Source organism: Coturnix japonica, chromosome 1 (assembly GCF_001577835.2).
Source record: "Coturnix japonica isolate 7356 chromosome 1, Coturnix japonica 2.1, whole genome shotgun sequence".
Taxonomy (NCBI): Eukaryota; Metazoa; Chordata; class Aves; order Galliformes; family Phasianidae; genus Coturnix; species Coturnix japonica.
Genome location: NC_029516.1, coordinates 99,318,013 through 99,336,068, shown reverse-complemented (window position 1 = coordinate 99,336,068; position 18,056 = coordinate 99,318,013). Strand labels below are relative to the sequence as shown.

Below are 18,056 nucleotides of genomic sequence, written 5' to 3'. Positions count from 1 at the left end.
AAAATAGTATTTCAGCAGTGAGAAAAAGCTAGAGGCTGACTGGTGAGAGCCTGCAATGTGACGTATCGCAGTGAGAACATCCACAGCTGGATATGTGAAAGCCCCCACTGGGTTTAAGACTGACAGCACACGAATCATGCTTTGAACTACTCCGCAAAGGAATCATCGTGGCACTCGGGTCTAACTGAGGAGAATGGCTTCATACTACATGGGATGCTGCCATTTTGAGGAAAGGTGGAATAAACAAAACAAGAGAGGACCAGCATCAGTCTGTGAACATACTACCTTGTCCATTCTTACATAATATGCTTATCTGCTCGCCTACAGAAACTCTCTTCAGAGTTGTAGTTAGTTATATGACAAGAGCAGTGTTAAAAACTGCATTGGCCATAGACAGCAATTATACAAGCCACATAGGAGCTGCCATTTTTATTCTATAGGCCGAAGTGTACATAACCACAGTGCTACATTCAAAATTGGATCAAACTGGAAACTGATTACTTGCACAACAGAGACAAACTCATAGCTTTGGAAGAACAACTCAACCAGTTCTTTTCTCCACAGAAGCATTCCTTTGAAAATATACATACACAAAAGCTAGTCACAGAATCACTGAATCAAACGGGTTGGAAGAGACCTCTGGAGACCATCAAGTCCACTCCTCTCTGAAAGTAGGTTCCCTACAGTAAGCCACATGGGACAGCATCCAGGAAGACCTTGAATAGTCTCCAGAGGAGACTCCACCGCCTGTCCTTGCATCTCCTTGTAGTTCTGTTCCCCCTCACATACACCTGGTGGTGTATGTGTATCTTGAAGTAGGCAAGGATAGAATATTCAGTAAAGGTATCACTGATTTCTGTTTAGGAGCTATATCCAAGATCAATTAAAAAGTTTAAGAAAAAGAGTATAGTTATAAGAGAGTCTGAAGATAATTATATATGTATTTACACACATTATTCTGTAATTATGTAGTTAGGAGTTTACACTTGCATATCAATATCAGTCTAAGACATAAATCATTAGTCAGGAAATATAACAGATGCTGACTCTGTACTAAGACAACATACAAACGTGGAACAGTTTTTATTCTGCAAGTGCACACAGTATTACCACGGCTTTACTGATAAAGACCAAACAGTTGCATGAAAAGCAGCTGAGGCCCCTCGGTGTGCTCGCCGAGCAGGAGGCTGATGGAGGCCTGATGGCGGTGCAGCTTTCCTCACAGGGAGCGGAGGGCAGCCGCTGAGCTCTGCTCTGTGTGACACGCGAACAGGGCCGAGGGAACGTGCATGGAGCTTGTGCCAAAGGGAGGGGCTACGCTGCGGGGTCAGGGAAAGGGCTGCACCCACAGGCGCGGTGGGCGATGGAACGGGAATGCAACAGGGCGGTGGGCACGGCCGCCCAGGCCGGATGTTCAGAGAGGCATCTGGACAAGGTGCTATAGGCATAGGGTTTAGTAGTCTTTGGGTGGCCCCATGTGGAACCCAGAGTTAGACTTGATGGTCCTTAATAGGTCTCTTCCAACTCAGGATATTCTGTGACTCTAATTGTTGTTTTTTGTTATCACAGATGAATCTGTGTGTTAAAGCACACAGAATTCTGTGGCTGACCCCCACCCATAAGCAGCACTATAGCTATAGTTCATGTGTCTAAGCGAACTCTGTGTGCCCGCTCTACACCTGCAAGAACACAGGAGCTCCTGTTTTCCATCAGGGCCAGCGTCCACACGTCATGACTTACACCTGAGGGAACTAATCCATCACTGGAACCGCAGGACGTGGCTCGTTAAACACACTCTGCCTTCTAAAGACAGAGCTAAAGCACAATAGTTAAGGATTAAATTATAACGTCAGCGGGAACACACATTCAGCGACCCCTCCTCACCACAGAGGCACGCCTTCCTCACCCTCAGCAGCACTGAAGTTCGGGGCATAAGTTTTATTGCCACGTTTGCAGCCTGAGCACCTGCAGCCCCTCGAACCACGTTCCTTATTCACCGCCACCCCAAGGAACGCAGGGCCACGAGGAGGGGCGGCGGGGCGGCCACGGACCCGCTCCCCAATGCCGTATTCCGCACACAAAGCTGCGGGGTGCCCCCGTCGGGAAGCCGCCGCCCCTCCGCCCTCCCCGCCCGGCCGCACTCACAGGTGACGATGGGCTTGTTCTCCATGGTGTAGATCACCGGCGGCTTCTCCCCGCCCTCCTCCTCGCCGGCCGCCGCCGCGGCGGGGTCCATGAGCGGGCGGGGTCTTCAGCCCCGGCTCCCCCGCCCGCCCGGCGCCATGGAAACGCCGCTGCCGCCGCCGGGGGGGCTGCCACGGGCCGCGCCTCCGCCGGGCCTAATCGCGGCCCCCGCGCCCCTTCCCCGCCGCGCCGCTCCGCTCCGGAGGGGAAGGCGTGCGGGCTCATCCGCTTCCTGGATCACCGGCGGAGCATTACCGCTTCCGGGGAGCGCGGCGAACGGCCAGACAGAGGCGACGCCGGCCGGGCCGGGCGCGGCTACCCACGGGCGGAGGGAAAGGGGAGCGGGGCCGGGCAGCGGAGGGGCCGGAGAGCGGTGCGCCTGCGCGGGGCGGACCGGACATTGAGGGAAGCCGGGTCGGGGCAGGGCGGTATAGGGAACCGGCGTGAGGGCTCAGAGCCGCTAGTGGACACGGCCTCATGTAGGTGAGGCGGCAGGGGAAGATTCTTTCCTCAGAGGGCGGTGAGGCGCTGGCACTGCTGCCCAGAGAGCTGTGGGTGCCCCATCCCTGCAGGCACTCAAGGCCAGGTGGGATGGGGCCCTGGGCAGCCTGAGCTGGTGGGGGGCAGCCCTGCCCATGGCAAAGGTTGGGGCTGAATAATCTTTAAGGCCCCTTCGAGCCCAAACCATCTTGGTTCAGTAATAACCATAGGGCTTTGAAGCACAGAATGATAATGCTGAGGAGCCTAAAACATTCCCACAGTGCTCCGAGGCGCTCGGGTGCACCTGCATTGTCTTTCCACTGACCTCAGGCACGCCGGTCAGCACTGTTGCAGGCCATCTGGAAGATGAGCTTTACAGGTCGCAGTAAGTAAGGTTGGCAGATGGCTGGTTTATAATTCGGCCCGAAGAAAGGTAGATTGTGCAGAGTGTGAGGCCAGGATGAGGATTGCAGGCAGCAGAGCACATGGGCCAGTGAGCTCAGGGAGGTGAGTGAGGTGCTGGGGCAAAGCCAGCCTACACACACGTACATCTTGGTTTCAGAGCCACAAAGAGCAGCTGGAACATACCAGCAAATATGGCCCTCAAAGCTTCATGATTTATAACATCTTTTAATACATTGCTATAATACAGTATTGCACTTCTTTTATATCTAAATATTTTTCATTGGACTAAAGTACTCATAAAATTGGCTCATCTTACTACAGCCACTGTTTGCAGTATCACTAATAAGTGTATGGCAAATACATGATTTCCTGAAACAAAAAAAAAAAAAATGAGTTACACACGTGGAAAATCATAAATTGCTTCCAGTCAGATCCAACATGAATATATTCCATACGTTCATCAAATTGGCCATCCTGTAAAGATCTAACCAACGCAGGTGTGAAAGCAGGCAAATGTGGGTTAAATACGTGTGAATCTCTTATAGCAAATCTGTTAGTGTACAGTGCTTGTCCCCTTTTCTCAGAGATTAGAGCTAAGGTCAGTAGTTCAGTAGGATTAAGGTTTTAGTCACCACAGTATTTGAGTCTCTTTGGATTTAGTAGGTATTTCCCTTAAACTAAAACAACAGCCCTAGCCAGATTTTGGGCCTAAAACTTTTTCCTAGTCACTATCAGAGCAGAATCATGCTAGGAGCTGAACTTGGGGCTGCTTGTAGCGAGCTGCTGCTTGTGCAAGCGCTTCTCCTAAGCATCAGCATTATCATTTTTATTACAGCAATGAGCTCAGTACCCAAGTAGGTCACCCCTGTGATGGATATTGACTTTGAGGTGCACTGTAATGGAATAGATTTAACCTAGGAGGCATCTGTATGAGCAAATGAAAAGGCCTATATGCTACCTGACCGAGGCTTCTGGTTTCTGAGCCTGTGTGCATCTCAGCTTCTGAAGCTGAGGCTGCTGAAACAGAAACATGCACAAGCCTTTCCTCCATACTAAGCTGTCTGGTTTCTCCACATAGGCAGCTGTGTTGTGAACAGGGGCCACAACACGCTCTACTGACTCTCTTAGATGGATGTTTACACAAACAGGGCTCTGGGTACATGTGAATCTACCAGCAATAAAAAAAAAAAAAAAAACAAAAAAAAAAATGAACTCTGAAAACAAGGAACACAAACTCACTTTTCAGTTGAAAATATAGGCCGTGCTCTTGCTGCTAACTTTCTAACTGTGCTTCAAGCGTTAACTGTTATTAGTAGCAATGGCTGATGTTTTTTCTTCCTAATTTCACATTATTTCTCTACACTGAGCTTTCAAGCCAGTTCACTTTCCACTGATGTCACTTCTCTCTGCAGTCGCATCAAACAGAATTTAAAGTTATCTTCATAAAAATTTTATCTGGCTGTAATTGCTAGTGTTAGTCCTGGTAGTATTTGCTCTTATTGATGACTCAAAGACTTATGCATCCAATACTCACAGCCATCAGGCAGTCCCACCAGTATAAGATGAGTCATGCTTTGTGGCTAATTTCTGGTTAGGTGTGTTTTGAGTCATTTCTATGGCTTTTGGGAACACTTCCTCCAGAAGGAGGAATGAAGGCTGACTTGAGAGGTAAGGACTGTATCAGAGAAAGGAGCTAGCTTAATATTTTCTGTGTGTGTGTGTATATATATATATATATATGTATATGTATGTTGCACAGTGGTTAATGTAAGCAATTAAAGAGTTAAATTTCCTTGTCCCCTTCTGTCCTGTCCCATATGTTTTTAAGTGCATCCCCACATGGCACAGGTGTCAAACACAGGAAGTCTGCATATCTAACCCCCCCTCCCTTCCTGCTCCTGAATTTCCATTTCCTTTTTCTCCCCTCAGCTCTTTTTCTCTTACTGGTTTGTTTAAGTGATGTTTTCTGCAAGGCAGGACAAAGAATTTCATTATCTCTGTAAAATATTTAGCACTTTAAGTTGACAAAAATAAGACATAGCTTTAGGCCTAAGTACAGTACAAGAGAGATTAATGAGCTCAATAACTGCAAGAGAAGCAGCAGTAGTTTTGTGAGGAACTGGATCCTCTGTCTCAGGTCTCCCAAAGGGCTAGAAGGTTAATTAAGCTCTGGCTCATTGTTGTAACACTAAATCCTTACATATGATGTCAATCTTTGTGTCTCTACTGAGACAGTTCTTGTTGGAGGTTCTTCAAATTCTTAAGACACAGGAGAGGAAAAAAAAAAAAGGGGGGGGGGGGGGGGGGGGGGGAAAAAAAAAAAAGGAAGGAAAGCAGTTAATTTGTATCCCTAATTACCTTATGTTTTAATGTGTAGTTGTGGTTTAACCCAGCAGGTAGCTAAGCACCACACAGTTGTTTGCTCAAACCCCACTCTCCTGGTGGGATGGGAAAAGGAGTCAGGAAAAAAAGCAAAGCAAAGAAGAAGACTTAAAACTCATGTGTTGAGATCAAAACTACTTACTAAGATAGAAAAGGAAGATGAAAAAGAGATAATGATAATGATATATACAGAACAAGTGGTATGTAAGGAGCTCCTCACACCACCTGTTGACCAATGCCCAGCTAGTCCCCAGGCAGCAGCAGGTCATGCAGCCAACTCCCTGCTGTTTTTCAAGGGTGTTTGTTTTGGGTTCCCCCCCACACACACACACACGTCATATGGTATAAATACCTCTTTGGCTAGGTTAGGTCAGCTGTTTTGGCTCTGTCCCCTCAGCCCTCCTTGCTGGCAGTATAGTTCAAAAAACTGAAAAACTGAGAGGTCCTTGGCTCCATACAGCACTGCTGAGCGACAGCTAAAACATGAAAGTGTTATCAACATTGTTTTTTCTCCTGAAGCCAAAACACAGCATTATACCAGACACTAAGAAGGGAAAAGATCAACTTTGTCTCACCTGAAACAAGGACAAAAATCCATTACAGGAGGAAATCCGCATTTGATAATCTTCCTGCTGTGTGTGGAGATTATACCAGTTGTCCTGTCTGGGGGGAGCAGAGAAAGGAAAGGAGACAAATAGAAAGAGAACAGTGTTGAAGAAGGAAAATGATCCACAGCTGACAAGAGTGTGACAAGAGGAAGTGAAATTTTGCTGGGATTTGGCCAGGATGGAGACAAAACAGTAGTGTAACTAGATTCCTGTCCTCTAGTTCTGTCTGATTGCCTTTAAGGTCATGAAGGTCCAGGAGTACCACGGTAGATCCCAGGATTTTCTAGCAGTGATCTACAGATGTGAAATTCTTTGTTCTTTCTAATCCACATATCTAACTGCTCCCATTACTCTTGATCATTACTACTTGATCATTACTACTTGATCACTTCCAAGTAAATATACCTTTATTCTCTGCATCTATCAGAACCTAACACTTCTTTCCATTTCTTGTGGTGGGTTGAGCCTGGCCAGCAGCAAAGCAGCCATTCATCTGCTATCTCACAGCTCCACCCACAGCAGGATGGAAGAAGAAAATAAGGTTAATAAAGCTGAGAAAAATCATGGATCAAAAATAAGACAGTTCAGTAAATGAAGGAAAGAGAAAAGAAACAAAGCAAAGGGAAACACTCACCACCTCCTACTGGCAAAGTGATGCTGAGCCTGTCTCAGAACAGCAACCACCTTGGCAGCCAAAAACACCTTCCTCCCTCCCCCATCTTCTTTCTCTGCCCGAGCTTTCACTGCTGAGCACGTTGTTGTAAGGTGTGAAATAGCCCCTTGGTTCAGTTTAAGTTGTCCCACCTGTGTCCCCCTCCTCAGTCTCTTGCCCATCACCAGCCTACTCCCTACAGGAGATAAGCAAGAAACAGAAGTGGTCTTATGCTGTACAAACACAGAAGTAATCAAAATATTAGCGTGTTAGCAACACCATTTTAGTCATAAATCCAAACATGATAACCCTACAGCTGTTATGAAGTCAGCTCCATCCCAGCAAGACAAAATAGTATCTGAGTAGTTCAGATTATTGTTATGCCAACTTTGAATCGCACAGAAGGTTTTGAAAGTGTCTACTCAGAGTTTTTCACTATAGGCACAAGAACTTGTACCAGTTAAACTGTATCCACCTTCTCTTGTTTTTACAACAGCCAGCCATTTAACAGATTGTGCTGGTTTTCCTGGGACGTCTTAGTGTAAGATTATGGCAGGGATATACATAGAATCATAAAATTACCCAGGTTGGAAAAGACCTTGAAGATCATCAAGTCCAACCGCAGCCTAACCATAGTACCCTAACAACCCTCTGCTAAATCATATCCCTGAGCACCACATCCAAACGGCTCTTAAACACATCCAGGGATGGCAATTCAACCACCTCCCTGGGAAGCCTATTCCAGTGCTTAACGACCCTTTCTGTAAAGAGGTGTTTCCTAATATCCAACCTATGCTTGCCCTGGCACAACTTGAGGCCATTTCCCCTCATCCTGTCACTTGTCACCAGTGAGAAAAGACTTGCCCCGCTCTCACTGTAAGCACCTTTCAGGTACTGGAAGAGGGTGATAAGGTCTCCCCTCTGCCTCCAATTCCCCAGACTAAACAGCCCCAGATTCCTTACCCTCTCCTTGTAGGGTTGATTCTCCAAGCCTCATTGCCCTTCTCTGGACCTGCTCCAGTATCTCCATGTCTTTCCTGTGCTGAGGTGCCCAAAACTGAACACAGTANTTATACCAGACACTAAGAAGGGAAAAGATCAACTTTGTCTCACCTGAAACAAGGACAAAAATCCATTACAGGAGGAAATCCGCATTTGATAATCTTCCTGCTGTGTGTGGAGATTTATACCAGTTGTCCTGTCTGGGGGGAGCAGAGAAAGGAAAGGAGACAAATAGAAAGAGAACAGTGTTGAAGAAGGAAAATGATCCACAGCTGACAAGAGTGTGACAAGAGGAAGTGAAATTTTGCTGGGATTTGGCCAGGATGGAGACAAAACAGTAGTGTAACTAGATTCCTGTCCTCTAGTTCTGTCTGATTGCCTTTAAGGTCATGAAGGTCCAGGAGTACCACGGTAGATCCCAGGATTTTCTAGCAGTGATCTACAGATGTGAAATTCTTTGTTCTTTCTAATCCACATATCTAACTGCTCCCATTACTCTTGATCATTACTACTTGATCATTACTACTTGATCACTTCCAAGTAAATATACCTTTATTCTCTGCATCTATCAGAACCTAACACTTCTTTCCATTTCTTGTGGTGGGTTGAGCCTGGCCAGCAGCAAAGCAGCCATTCATCTGCTATCTCACAGCTCCACCCACAGCAGGATGGAAGAAGAAAATAAGGTTAATAAAGCTGAGAAAAATCATGGATCAAAAATAAGACAGTTCAGTAAATGAAGGAAAGAGAAAAGAAACAAAGCAAAGGGAAACACTCACCACCTCCTACTGGCAAAGTGATGCTGAGCCTGTCTCAGAACAGCAACCACCTTGGCAGCCAAAAACACCTTCCTCCCTCCCCCATCTTCTTTCTCTGCCCGAGCTTTCACTGCTGAGCACGTTGTTGTAAGGTGTGAAATAGCCCCTTGGTTCAGTTTAAGTTGTCCCACCTGTGTCCCCCTCCTCAGTCTCTTGCCCATCGCCAGCCTACTCCCTACAGGAGATAAGCAAGAAACAGAAGTGGTCTTATGCTGTACAAACACAGAAGTAATCAAAATATTAGCGTGTTAGCAACGCCATTTTAGTCATAAATCCAAACATGATAACCCTACAGCTGTTATGAAGTCAGCTCCATCCCAGCAAGACAAAATAGTATCTGAGTAGTTCAGATTATTGTTATGCCAACTTTGAATCGCACAGAAGGTTTTGAAAGTGTCTACTCAGAGTTTTTCATTATAGGCACAAGAATTTGTACCAGTTAAACTGTATCCACCTTCTCTTGTTTTTACAACAGCCAGCCATTTAACAGATTGTGCTGGTTTTCCTGGGACTTCTTAGTGTAAGATTATAGCAGGGATATACATAGAATCATAAAATTACCCAGGTTGGAAAAGACCTTGAAGATCATCAAGTCCAACCGCAGCCTAACCATAGTACCCTAACAACCCTCTGCTAAATCATATCTCTGAGCACCACATCCAAACGGCTCTTAAACACATCCAGGGATGGCAATTCAACCACCTCCCTGGGAAGCCTATTCCAGTGCTTAACGACCCTTTCTGTAAAGAGGTGTTTCCTAATATCCAACCTATGCTTGCCCTGGCACAACTTGAGGCCATTTCCCCTCATCCTGTCACTTGTCACCAGTGAGAAAAGACTTGCCCCGCTCTCACTGTAAGCACCTTTCAGGTACTGGAAGAGGGTGATAAGGTCTCCCCTCTGCCTCCAATTCCCCAGACTAAACAGCCCCAGATTCCTTACCCTCTCCTTGTAGGGTTGATTCTCCAAGCCTCATTGCCCTTCTCTGGACCTGCTCCAGTATCTCCACGTCTTTCCTGTGCTGAGGTGCCCAAAACTGAACACAGTACTCAAAGTGAGGCCTAACCAAAGCCAAGTACAGGGGCAGGATGGCTACCCTAGTCCTGCTCACCACACCATTCCTGATACAAGCCAAGATGCCATTCACCTGCTTGGCCACCTTGGCACAACTTCATAACAGGGATACCTTGGCTTTTACCCATCACCGTTGTTTAAAAGCTCGTAGGCATTGCAGCGTTCTGGAATTTCCATGAAGTAGGAGGAAGAGATGTTTATCCATCTGGTGTGCACCAAATTTCAAAAGCTGTCTGGCCTGAAACTGGTTACAGAAGAAACACTTCATAGGCAGAATGTCCCCAAGTCCAAATTTGTCATTATGTGGAACAATAATAACATTTAGAATGAAAAGAAGAAGGTGTTCTGATAAAAAGCTTCCTTCAAGTTGAGCATCTACTTCTACACATGAAAAAAGTTTGAAGAATTTCTTCTCCAAAGATCGGGTCAGAATTTCCAGTGAGAGCACTTGCTCTTCTAATCCCAAATATCGTGCAGAATGAATTAGAAGACCTATTTATTATATGTAAAGAAGTCTTACATGAATACTAAAGGAAGCCCGATCTCGAAGAGCTAGTCAAAGGGACAGACATAAAAGCAAATATCTAGTTTTGTGCTATCACTTCAGCTTGTGGGCAGCAGTCAAAGCACTGGCAATATAGCACCTAGTCTGGTGCCACCTGTTGTAGCCCATCTGTGAACATCTCTCTTGCAAACAGACACAAACCCTGTCGACAGGCATCATATTTAGATGTAGTTTTATATAATTCCTACTGTTACTACTGTAAAAATTAGACAAAATGAATTTGCCCCATAAAATAGATGTCATTCTTCTACACTTGATATAGTTCAGTTTCTTTGCCTAGACTTTGAGATTTTATTGAAAGCAGAAGTTGCTGATATATCCATTTGATATTAGCTTAGCAACAGCTTTTTTTTCCTATTACTGTACCACAAGAGGGAAAAAATATGCTGGACTCACTCTATATTAATGCTTTTTCTTTCAATATAAAGAATTCAATTAAGAATTAACACTGGAAGCATCCTTAACTTTTTTCATCTCTGGGCCATAACCGATAAAGCTATTCCACATGCAGTCAGCAGGTTGTTGAACAAATTTGCAATAGAAAATTCTGTTTCAAATTAACTAATTTCACCAATTCACTGCCACCCACAGGAGCAAAAAAAGATGTTGGCACTTGGAAAAATCTGTTGTAATATCATCAAGTGAATTCTTTTTCAAAATAAGCAGTTGCAAAAGCACCTCATTGTTTTCCATTGGTGCGTCAGCCACAGAACAGTAACCATACACAACAATCAGAACTTCAGGTTTTTATTTCACGTTATGGGGAAGGAGTTGTTGACTGAAATATACCAGCAACAAAACAGCATGAGGACTTCATTTCTGTACCAGCTTAATTTGAGAGCATTTTCATTTCATTCATTGGATGTCTGAGTTTCAGCAGCAGAAAATGTGTTGTGCTAACTGTCTGTACTTCACCAGAGAGCAACGAACACATGGCGATGCAATAACAACTAGCCAATAGCTGCATGTGTCCTTGTGGAGCTCCAAGACAAACCAGAGACGGAACCAAAGTGTGAGATGACAAACTTGCAGGAAGGTTCAGGAAAAGTTATGAAGAAGTCAAGAGAACAGGAAAGAGAAAGTGTACATATAGAGTTCTATAGAATGACCAGCAAGCTGGGGCAGAACACCTGGAGCAAGGAAAAGGAAATGCTGCCTAACTTGGAAAGGAGGATCAGTAGCATACTATTTACCTGCTGTAGTCATTGCAACTTGTCAATATTAGTATTACCTTGTGGGATTTAAAAGGGGGGGGTGGGGGGGAAGAAAGGGGAAAAAAAAGTGGATCTTTCCTGGCTATGTCTCTCTCTAGCACTCTGTATGACTGGAAATCTGCCTGGTGGAAAGGGACCTGAGAGTACTGGTGGACAGTCAGCTGAATATAAGCCAGCAGTGTGCCCAGGTGGTCAAGAAGGCCAATGGCATCTTGGCTTGTAGCAAGAATGGTGTGGTGAGCAGGACTAGGGAAGTCATCCTGCCCGTGTACTAGGCTTTGGTGAGGCCTCACCTCAAGTACTGTGTTCAGTTTTGGGCACCTCAGTACAGAAAGGACATGGAGGTGCTAGAGCGGGTCCAAAGAAGAGCAACAAGGTTTGTTTAGGACTTGGAGAATCAGCCCTTTGAGGAGAGCCTGAGGGATCTGGGGCTGTTTAGTCTGGGGATGGGGAAGCTGAGGGGAAACCTTATTGCTCTCTTCCAATATCTGAAAGGTGCTTACAGTGAGAGCAGGGTTGTTCTCATAGGTGACAGGATGAGGGGAAATGGCCTCAAGTTGCACCAGGGTAAGTTTAGGTTGGATATCAAGAAAAACTTCTTTACAGAAAGGGTTGTTAAGCCCTGGAATAGGCTTCCCAGGGAAGTGGTTGAGTCACCAATTCAGGAAGCTATGTGTGCAGGAATCAAGGAATCAAGGTGTTTGAGTCACCACCCCTGGATCTGTTTAAAAAACATTTGGATCTGGTGCTCAGGGACATGATTTATTGGAGTTAGGGGAGTATGGTTAGGTTGTAGTTGGACTCTATGACCTTTAAGGTCTTCTACAATGTGAAGAATTCTATGACAAACCTACTTCCTCTCCCAAGCCATTTGCATTCAATAGCTCTCAATTGAGTCAGCAGAAGATAGAATAAAGCAGCTTATCTGAGTTGTCAGAGGAGTTTCACCTTGCAAGCACAAAGAGAACAACATTTGAGTTCACAGACCAAATGCTGAAGATGTTTTAAGTCCTTTTATCCACCTTAGTAAAGAAGAACAAACTCTAAGTATGTTCAGGACAATAGTGACAGGCGTCCAATGATTGAAACAGATGTACCTCTCTCTCTGTATCCCATGAACCACATGAGTCACAGCCAAAAGATTACCAGTTTGTAACTCAAGGTAAATCACTGTTACTGTAGCTGTGTTAGCAGCTGTACACTGTGGTCCACATGCCCAAACTCCCCAGCCTGAACAAGCAGGACAAAAGACAGCCCTTTCTCTAGTGTACATGTATGGCTACACTTTTTCATTTAGAAAACTGTCATTAAAGTAGGTGTATGGTCACTTTAGAAGAGGTACTGAAACACTAATAACACAAACCTTTACCAAGGAATTACATCTTTGCACCAATTTAACAGTGGTTCTGGGTTTGTGCTCTGCTTATACTCCTGCTTAGGATGAGCTTCTAAAGAGTACAGGTGAAGATGTTACAAGTTACCCAGTACAATTTCTAATTTGATTTTCTAGGTAATAAGTATTTCTGTCAGCCCATCACACCAGCCTAGTGAAGTGCTCACAGATCCAAGCACAGTTAAATAAAATGATAAGAAAAAAGGAGGGAAGGAAGGAACCTCAAAGCGAGTTGGTTGCACCATTATTTAAATACTCTGAATCCATCAAGGGATAGCTCTTTTCATAATTAGCGTGTCAAAAGCTATTAGTTATTAAATTAAAATGCAGTATTAATTAGAAATCAGATTCCCTTGGAAATTTACCTTACGCAGGTCCTCCCTGGGTGGCAAAAATCATAGAACGGCTTGAGTTGGAAGGGACCTCAAGGATCATGAATCTCCAACCCCCCTGCCACAGGCAGGGCCACCAACCTCCCCATTTAATACTAGACTAGGCTGCCCTCATCCAACCTGACCAACACCTTCAGGGATGGGGCATCCACAGCTTCTCTGTTTTAGCTACGTTACATTAAATTCTGTTCTGGCCTTATAGGTAAGTTGCCGATTTCTGAAATGAGAGTTGTGCAGAACTATCCCGCTTTGTTCCTTTGTCTCCTCATGATGGCTGCATGCTCCTGTCTTGACCCCTGTTAGCACAGTAATAACTTCTCAGAGAGAACATGAACGTTCTGTCTCTGTCCACAACCCATTACACTTAATGCAACTCCTTGCTAGATAGGAAGAATGAAATAAAGAAGCCAGATTTGTTATTTGTAATGTGCAGCAATGACAGCAGAGCAGCAAGGTCCTAGGCTACAGCAAGTGAAAATTTGTTCAAATACAACAGCTGAGAGCTCAGAAACAAAGGAAAAGAGCTGATTACCTTCAGGAGGCCTCAGCTACACAGGGATCTCCAACAAGATCCCTTTACCTCAACTGCCAACCTTTAAATGAGGTCTGGGAAGGAATGGATCCTGGCTCCACTCCTTCTGGTCACTCATTGCATACACCTGAGCTTCCCTGTGTTGGCCCTGACTTCTCACCAGTTGCTCCATCACTGGGTCAGGCCATGCCTTAGCATTTCTGCTACAGGTATTCATAGGCATCAGTTCCATACAGAGGAAACTTTTCCTTACAGCATCATCAAATGGTAAGATGCTCTATTGTCACTAGTCTTTGCTTTTGAAGAAAAGGTCTGATGCCTTAAATGCCATGACAGCAACACCCCTTGGGGCTTAAACCAGCAGTTGCTGCTTTTGATTTTAGAGTGTGTGTGATTTTGCAAAGAAGATGAATTAAGCATCTAAGATGACTAGCTACTAAGATAACTGTAAAACAAATGGTAACATTGATGGTCGAGAAAGGACAAGAAGGTCTGTCCTTGATTCTTGCTCTGAACCCCACAGCCCCCCAGAAACAGGGCTGTGAATATTTGCAAGGGCTGATGTTTACATCCAGAATCCACTAACAGCACCACAAAGAAGTGTTCACTACTGTTACCATCCTGTGTTGCAGAGTGTTTTTCAGCCATGCTGAACAACACATTCAAGATGGATGGGCACTCTGAACTTTATGCTGAGCAAGATAAAGCTTAAAAACCCCTGACAAGTCAGTTGCTGGTCAAGGAAAATAGGTTTCCTCTCGTTAATGATAGAGTACAATCCTATTATTTAATTTTTGCAAGGATACTATTTGAAGGTATGATATTTGGTTTTGTTTTAAATACTGAGTGGGAGTGAGTACTCTTTCATCACAGGATACATGAGGTGCTTTCCCTTGGAAAGGCTATATAACCTTTTGATGGGGATTTTCTTGTCTGGGGGGCAGCCAAAGGGGCAAATCTGGGCATACAGACATGTGGGTGCAGCTTATGAATCCAAGCTGAATCAATCTCTGAGAAGCCCAAGAGATTTAAGCACTTGACTCCCATCAGAATGAGGAGGAAGTTATGTGCCTAATCCTATTAGTGCCTGTGAAATTCCCAGACCAGATATTAGCTCCAGAGGTTGCTTCGTTGAGAGATCCCTTAGAGAGTAAGAGAAAAAATACATCGCTTCAGTGCAATTTGTTCTCCCTAACTATGTTATCTCCTTGAAGTTAACAGGAATAATTTATGTTCCATTATGCGCCGTACTTAATTTAGATAGGCCAACTGCCTTCTTGTACAGTTGCCAGCAGGAGAGTGCACAGCCTCAGGAAATTACCAGTTTGCAGGTTTCCCATCTTGCTGGGCTCATGGTGGTGGTAGTGTGATTATTCTAGTTGGACATGGGCCTACCCTGTCTGAGTAAATTTCTTTCTTCAAATGGCAGGGTTATACTCTCCAGCATTTAAATGTTATCTTGTCCGCATCTCACAGCTTTGGAGTATTCAAAAGCCCTTTCATGTAAGCATCTCTTAGCGGTCTGAGAAAGTATTTTCCATCCTTTAGTGAGCCATTAATATTAAATTCATCAGATTGGAAATATGGGAATTGCTAGGCAAAGTCATTTACTGTGGCCATTGTGTCTGGCTCCGAACCAAACAGCTGGCAGAGGCAGCGGCGCTTCCCCACCTTCTGTACTGCATAACAAACAGGTCATGCCATTATTATTCCAATGAACATACTGAAAATCTTCAGTGTCTTTAGAAAGAGAAGGAGGAATGGGAAAATAATGTACACCTTTCCAATATTGGACATTTGGAATAAAGCTTAGTAAACAACAGGAGTTACATGATTACATGCCAGACATAGCAGAAGAACAAAGCAGCAAAACAGGGAACAGGACCTGACAACAGGAGAATTTAGTCCACCTCTTTAGCATTGGTTGCATTTTCCCCGTGCTTCATTTTTTTTTTTTTTTTCAGTTTGTTAAAGTAATGCCTTACAGCCTTACCCACGTGTGCATCAAATGGCTTGGTGTGTTTTTTGCTCAAACATTACACGTGAAGAGGTTGCGTGAAGAGAGGAGTCACCACAATGAAAAGATTTTCTCCTGGGAAGCTCCTGAAAGGTCAGCTGAGCTCTGCAGCACACACAGCCCAGAGGACCTCACTTATGCAATCTGTAAACTGGGCAGCTGCCAGGCTTGCATCCCTTGGTCCTCTCTTTCCTATGCAGTGAGGTAACCACAGCTCTGCCAGCTGCGTGGGGCTGTTTTCCGGCTGCTGATCCCTATGGGATGATTACACACTCTACAGTCACCTCAGTGATCCAAGCAGGATGGGAAGCATACAAGAAATAGCATTTTCCTGAACACATTAGTAGAGCTTGTACTTTATTGCAGCCAAAGTCGAGGAGGAGATTTACGTATGTTCTTAAATCCTGCCTTGTTTCCCTCTCCTACTGCCTATTCTTATAAAAATGGAGCAGGCCCTCACACATGGGTGTTTGTAACTTCATTGGATGAGTAAATAAAAGATGTCACAAGACAAGTAGGCCACAACTGAAACCTGCTTATGCAAATGTTGCTCTATATCAGCAAGATGAGAACCAAAGGCAGTTCACATCACAAGCCACGGTGAGGAAAAGCAAAGCGACCTGTCTTCAGAGTGAACTGTGTTCTTTGCTGTCAGTCCTTTGGGAGCCTGCTCTTATATCCGATTCATTACAGGTTTGCATCTATGCGAGATGTTCAACACAGATGGTGACAGTGAAAAGCAGAGGTGTGCTGTTGGTGGTCTGCTTTCTAGCAAATACCTTGGGAAACCACATGCTTTGCCTTTCCAGTGCTGAGCAGAAGTGCCTCCTGCTCCAGCCTCACCTGTACATGTGATGGTATCTGTATGCAAAAGGCAGGCTGGGGTAAGTGGTACCCGGACTAGATCCAATGCAGGATACCGAATGTAGCAGTAAACCAAAAATGTGTCTCCTTTGTGGCCATCTGAACTACCTTTGACTTTCATGGTGTCAGTTGGACAGCCCAGGGCAAGAAGACCACTCTCCATACAGGCACCCAGCAAGATGTGCCCTGTAACTTCCCAGAAGGTTTAATTTATAGAAATAGGTTCTTTACAGAAAAGACAGCTCTATGGTCCCTCTGGCCAGCTGGTCCCAGAGCTCACAGTCTGTCCTCTGTGTGTCTGACCTTCCTGCGGCAACCATGATATTAACCTGGGGGGTGCAGGAGGAGATGTGGGTGACCCTTGTGGATACTCTGACACCTGGAACCAGAGCTATATGCAACGTGCACATACCATCAGTCAGTCACCAGCTGTGAACTGCTTCAGGACATTACTGATTTCCTCTCTGTTTAAAGATGATGGAATGAAAATACATTTAAAGTTAGTTTATTTTATAATAGGAATTCAGCTGCCCTTGTTGCCAACTAACAACTGAGATATCAGTTTTTCTCTCAAACAGTGGTGAGAACAGAGATATACAGACATACTGCATGTACTCGGTTTACCACTATTGCTTTGCATGAAGGTGCAACTACGTGCCGTATTATGTATCAAGACCATATTATTAACATGTGACCTACAACTTGGGATAAGCTCTTCAGCTGAGCAGAGTACCTGACAGTCTCATGTACCTGAGTAGCATTACATTGCTGGCTGAAAAGGATTCCAATACAGCTTGCTCAGCTTGTTTGTTAGATCTCTTTTCCATGCTGCTTTTTTTGTCTGGGCAATTGCTGCCTTCCAGAAGAGATGTCAGGTCCTGCACTGTGGCTGGGAATCTCATGTCTCTGTGATATAACTGGGCTGCTTAATACAGAAAGAAGCCACCTAACATCTCCTGCACTGTCATCCATGTAGCAAATAATTTCTTCTGTTTCTGCAGCCGTCCTATAGAGATATGCCCAACAAGCGCAGTAGTGTTGGCCTACCCTTGTCCACACACCCCATCACTCCTTGTTTCTGCTTCTGTAGTCCACACAGTTGTGTTCCTGACACTGGCTGAAAAGAAAGCAAGCAGCTGAGTAAAAAGGACTTGCAGAAAAGCAGGTTAAGAGGCAATGAGGTAAGACAGGCACCACCAAGGACAAGAATCAGCAGAGTCGTGTCTCTTCTGTAGTTCACCATAGGACAGCACACATGGAAGAACCAAGCTCTGCTCTCAACTGAAGCTTTGATTTTCATGGCTTAGCTTTTGCATGCATTAAAGATTGCGGCATCTTAGTCAAATGAATTCTTCATTACACTGCACTGAGAGAAACCTCAACCCAGATTTTTCATTTTTAAGCTGGAAGAAAAAAAAAAAAAACCAAAAAAACAGACCTAAAAGAGCATTCAAGATTCCACATCAAAATAACT

At 44.7% G+C, this 18,056-nt stretch overlaps 1 protein-coding gene across 1 annotated transcript in view; it reads right to left on the bottom strand.

The window, feature by feature from the left end:
- TRAPPC10 (trafficking protein particle complex 10) overlaps positions 1–2,531 on the bottom strand; it is a 36,871-nt gene extending 34,340 nt beyond the window's left edge. The window contains exon 1 of the mRNA XM_015883831.2: positions 2,146–2,531. Within this exon, the coding sequence (XP_015739317.1) occupies positions 2,146–2,236 (91 nt within the window). The 5' untranslated portion in view covers positions 2,237–2,531. The remainder of the gene's footprint in view (positions 1–2,145) is intronic.
- Positions 2,532–18,056: the final 15,525 nt, after the last annotated feature.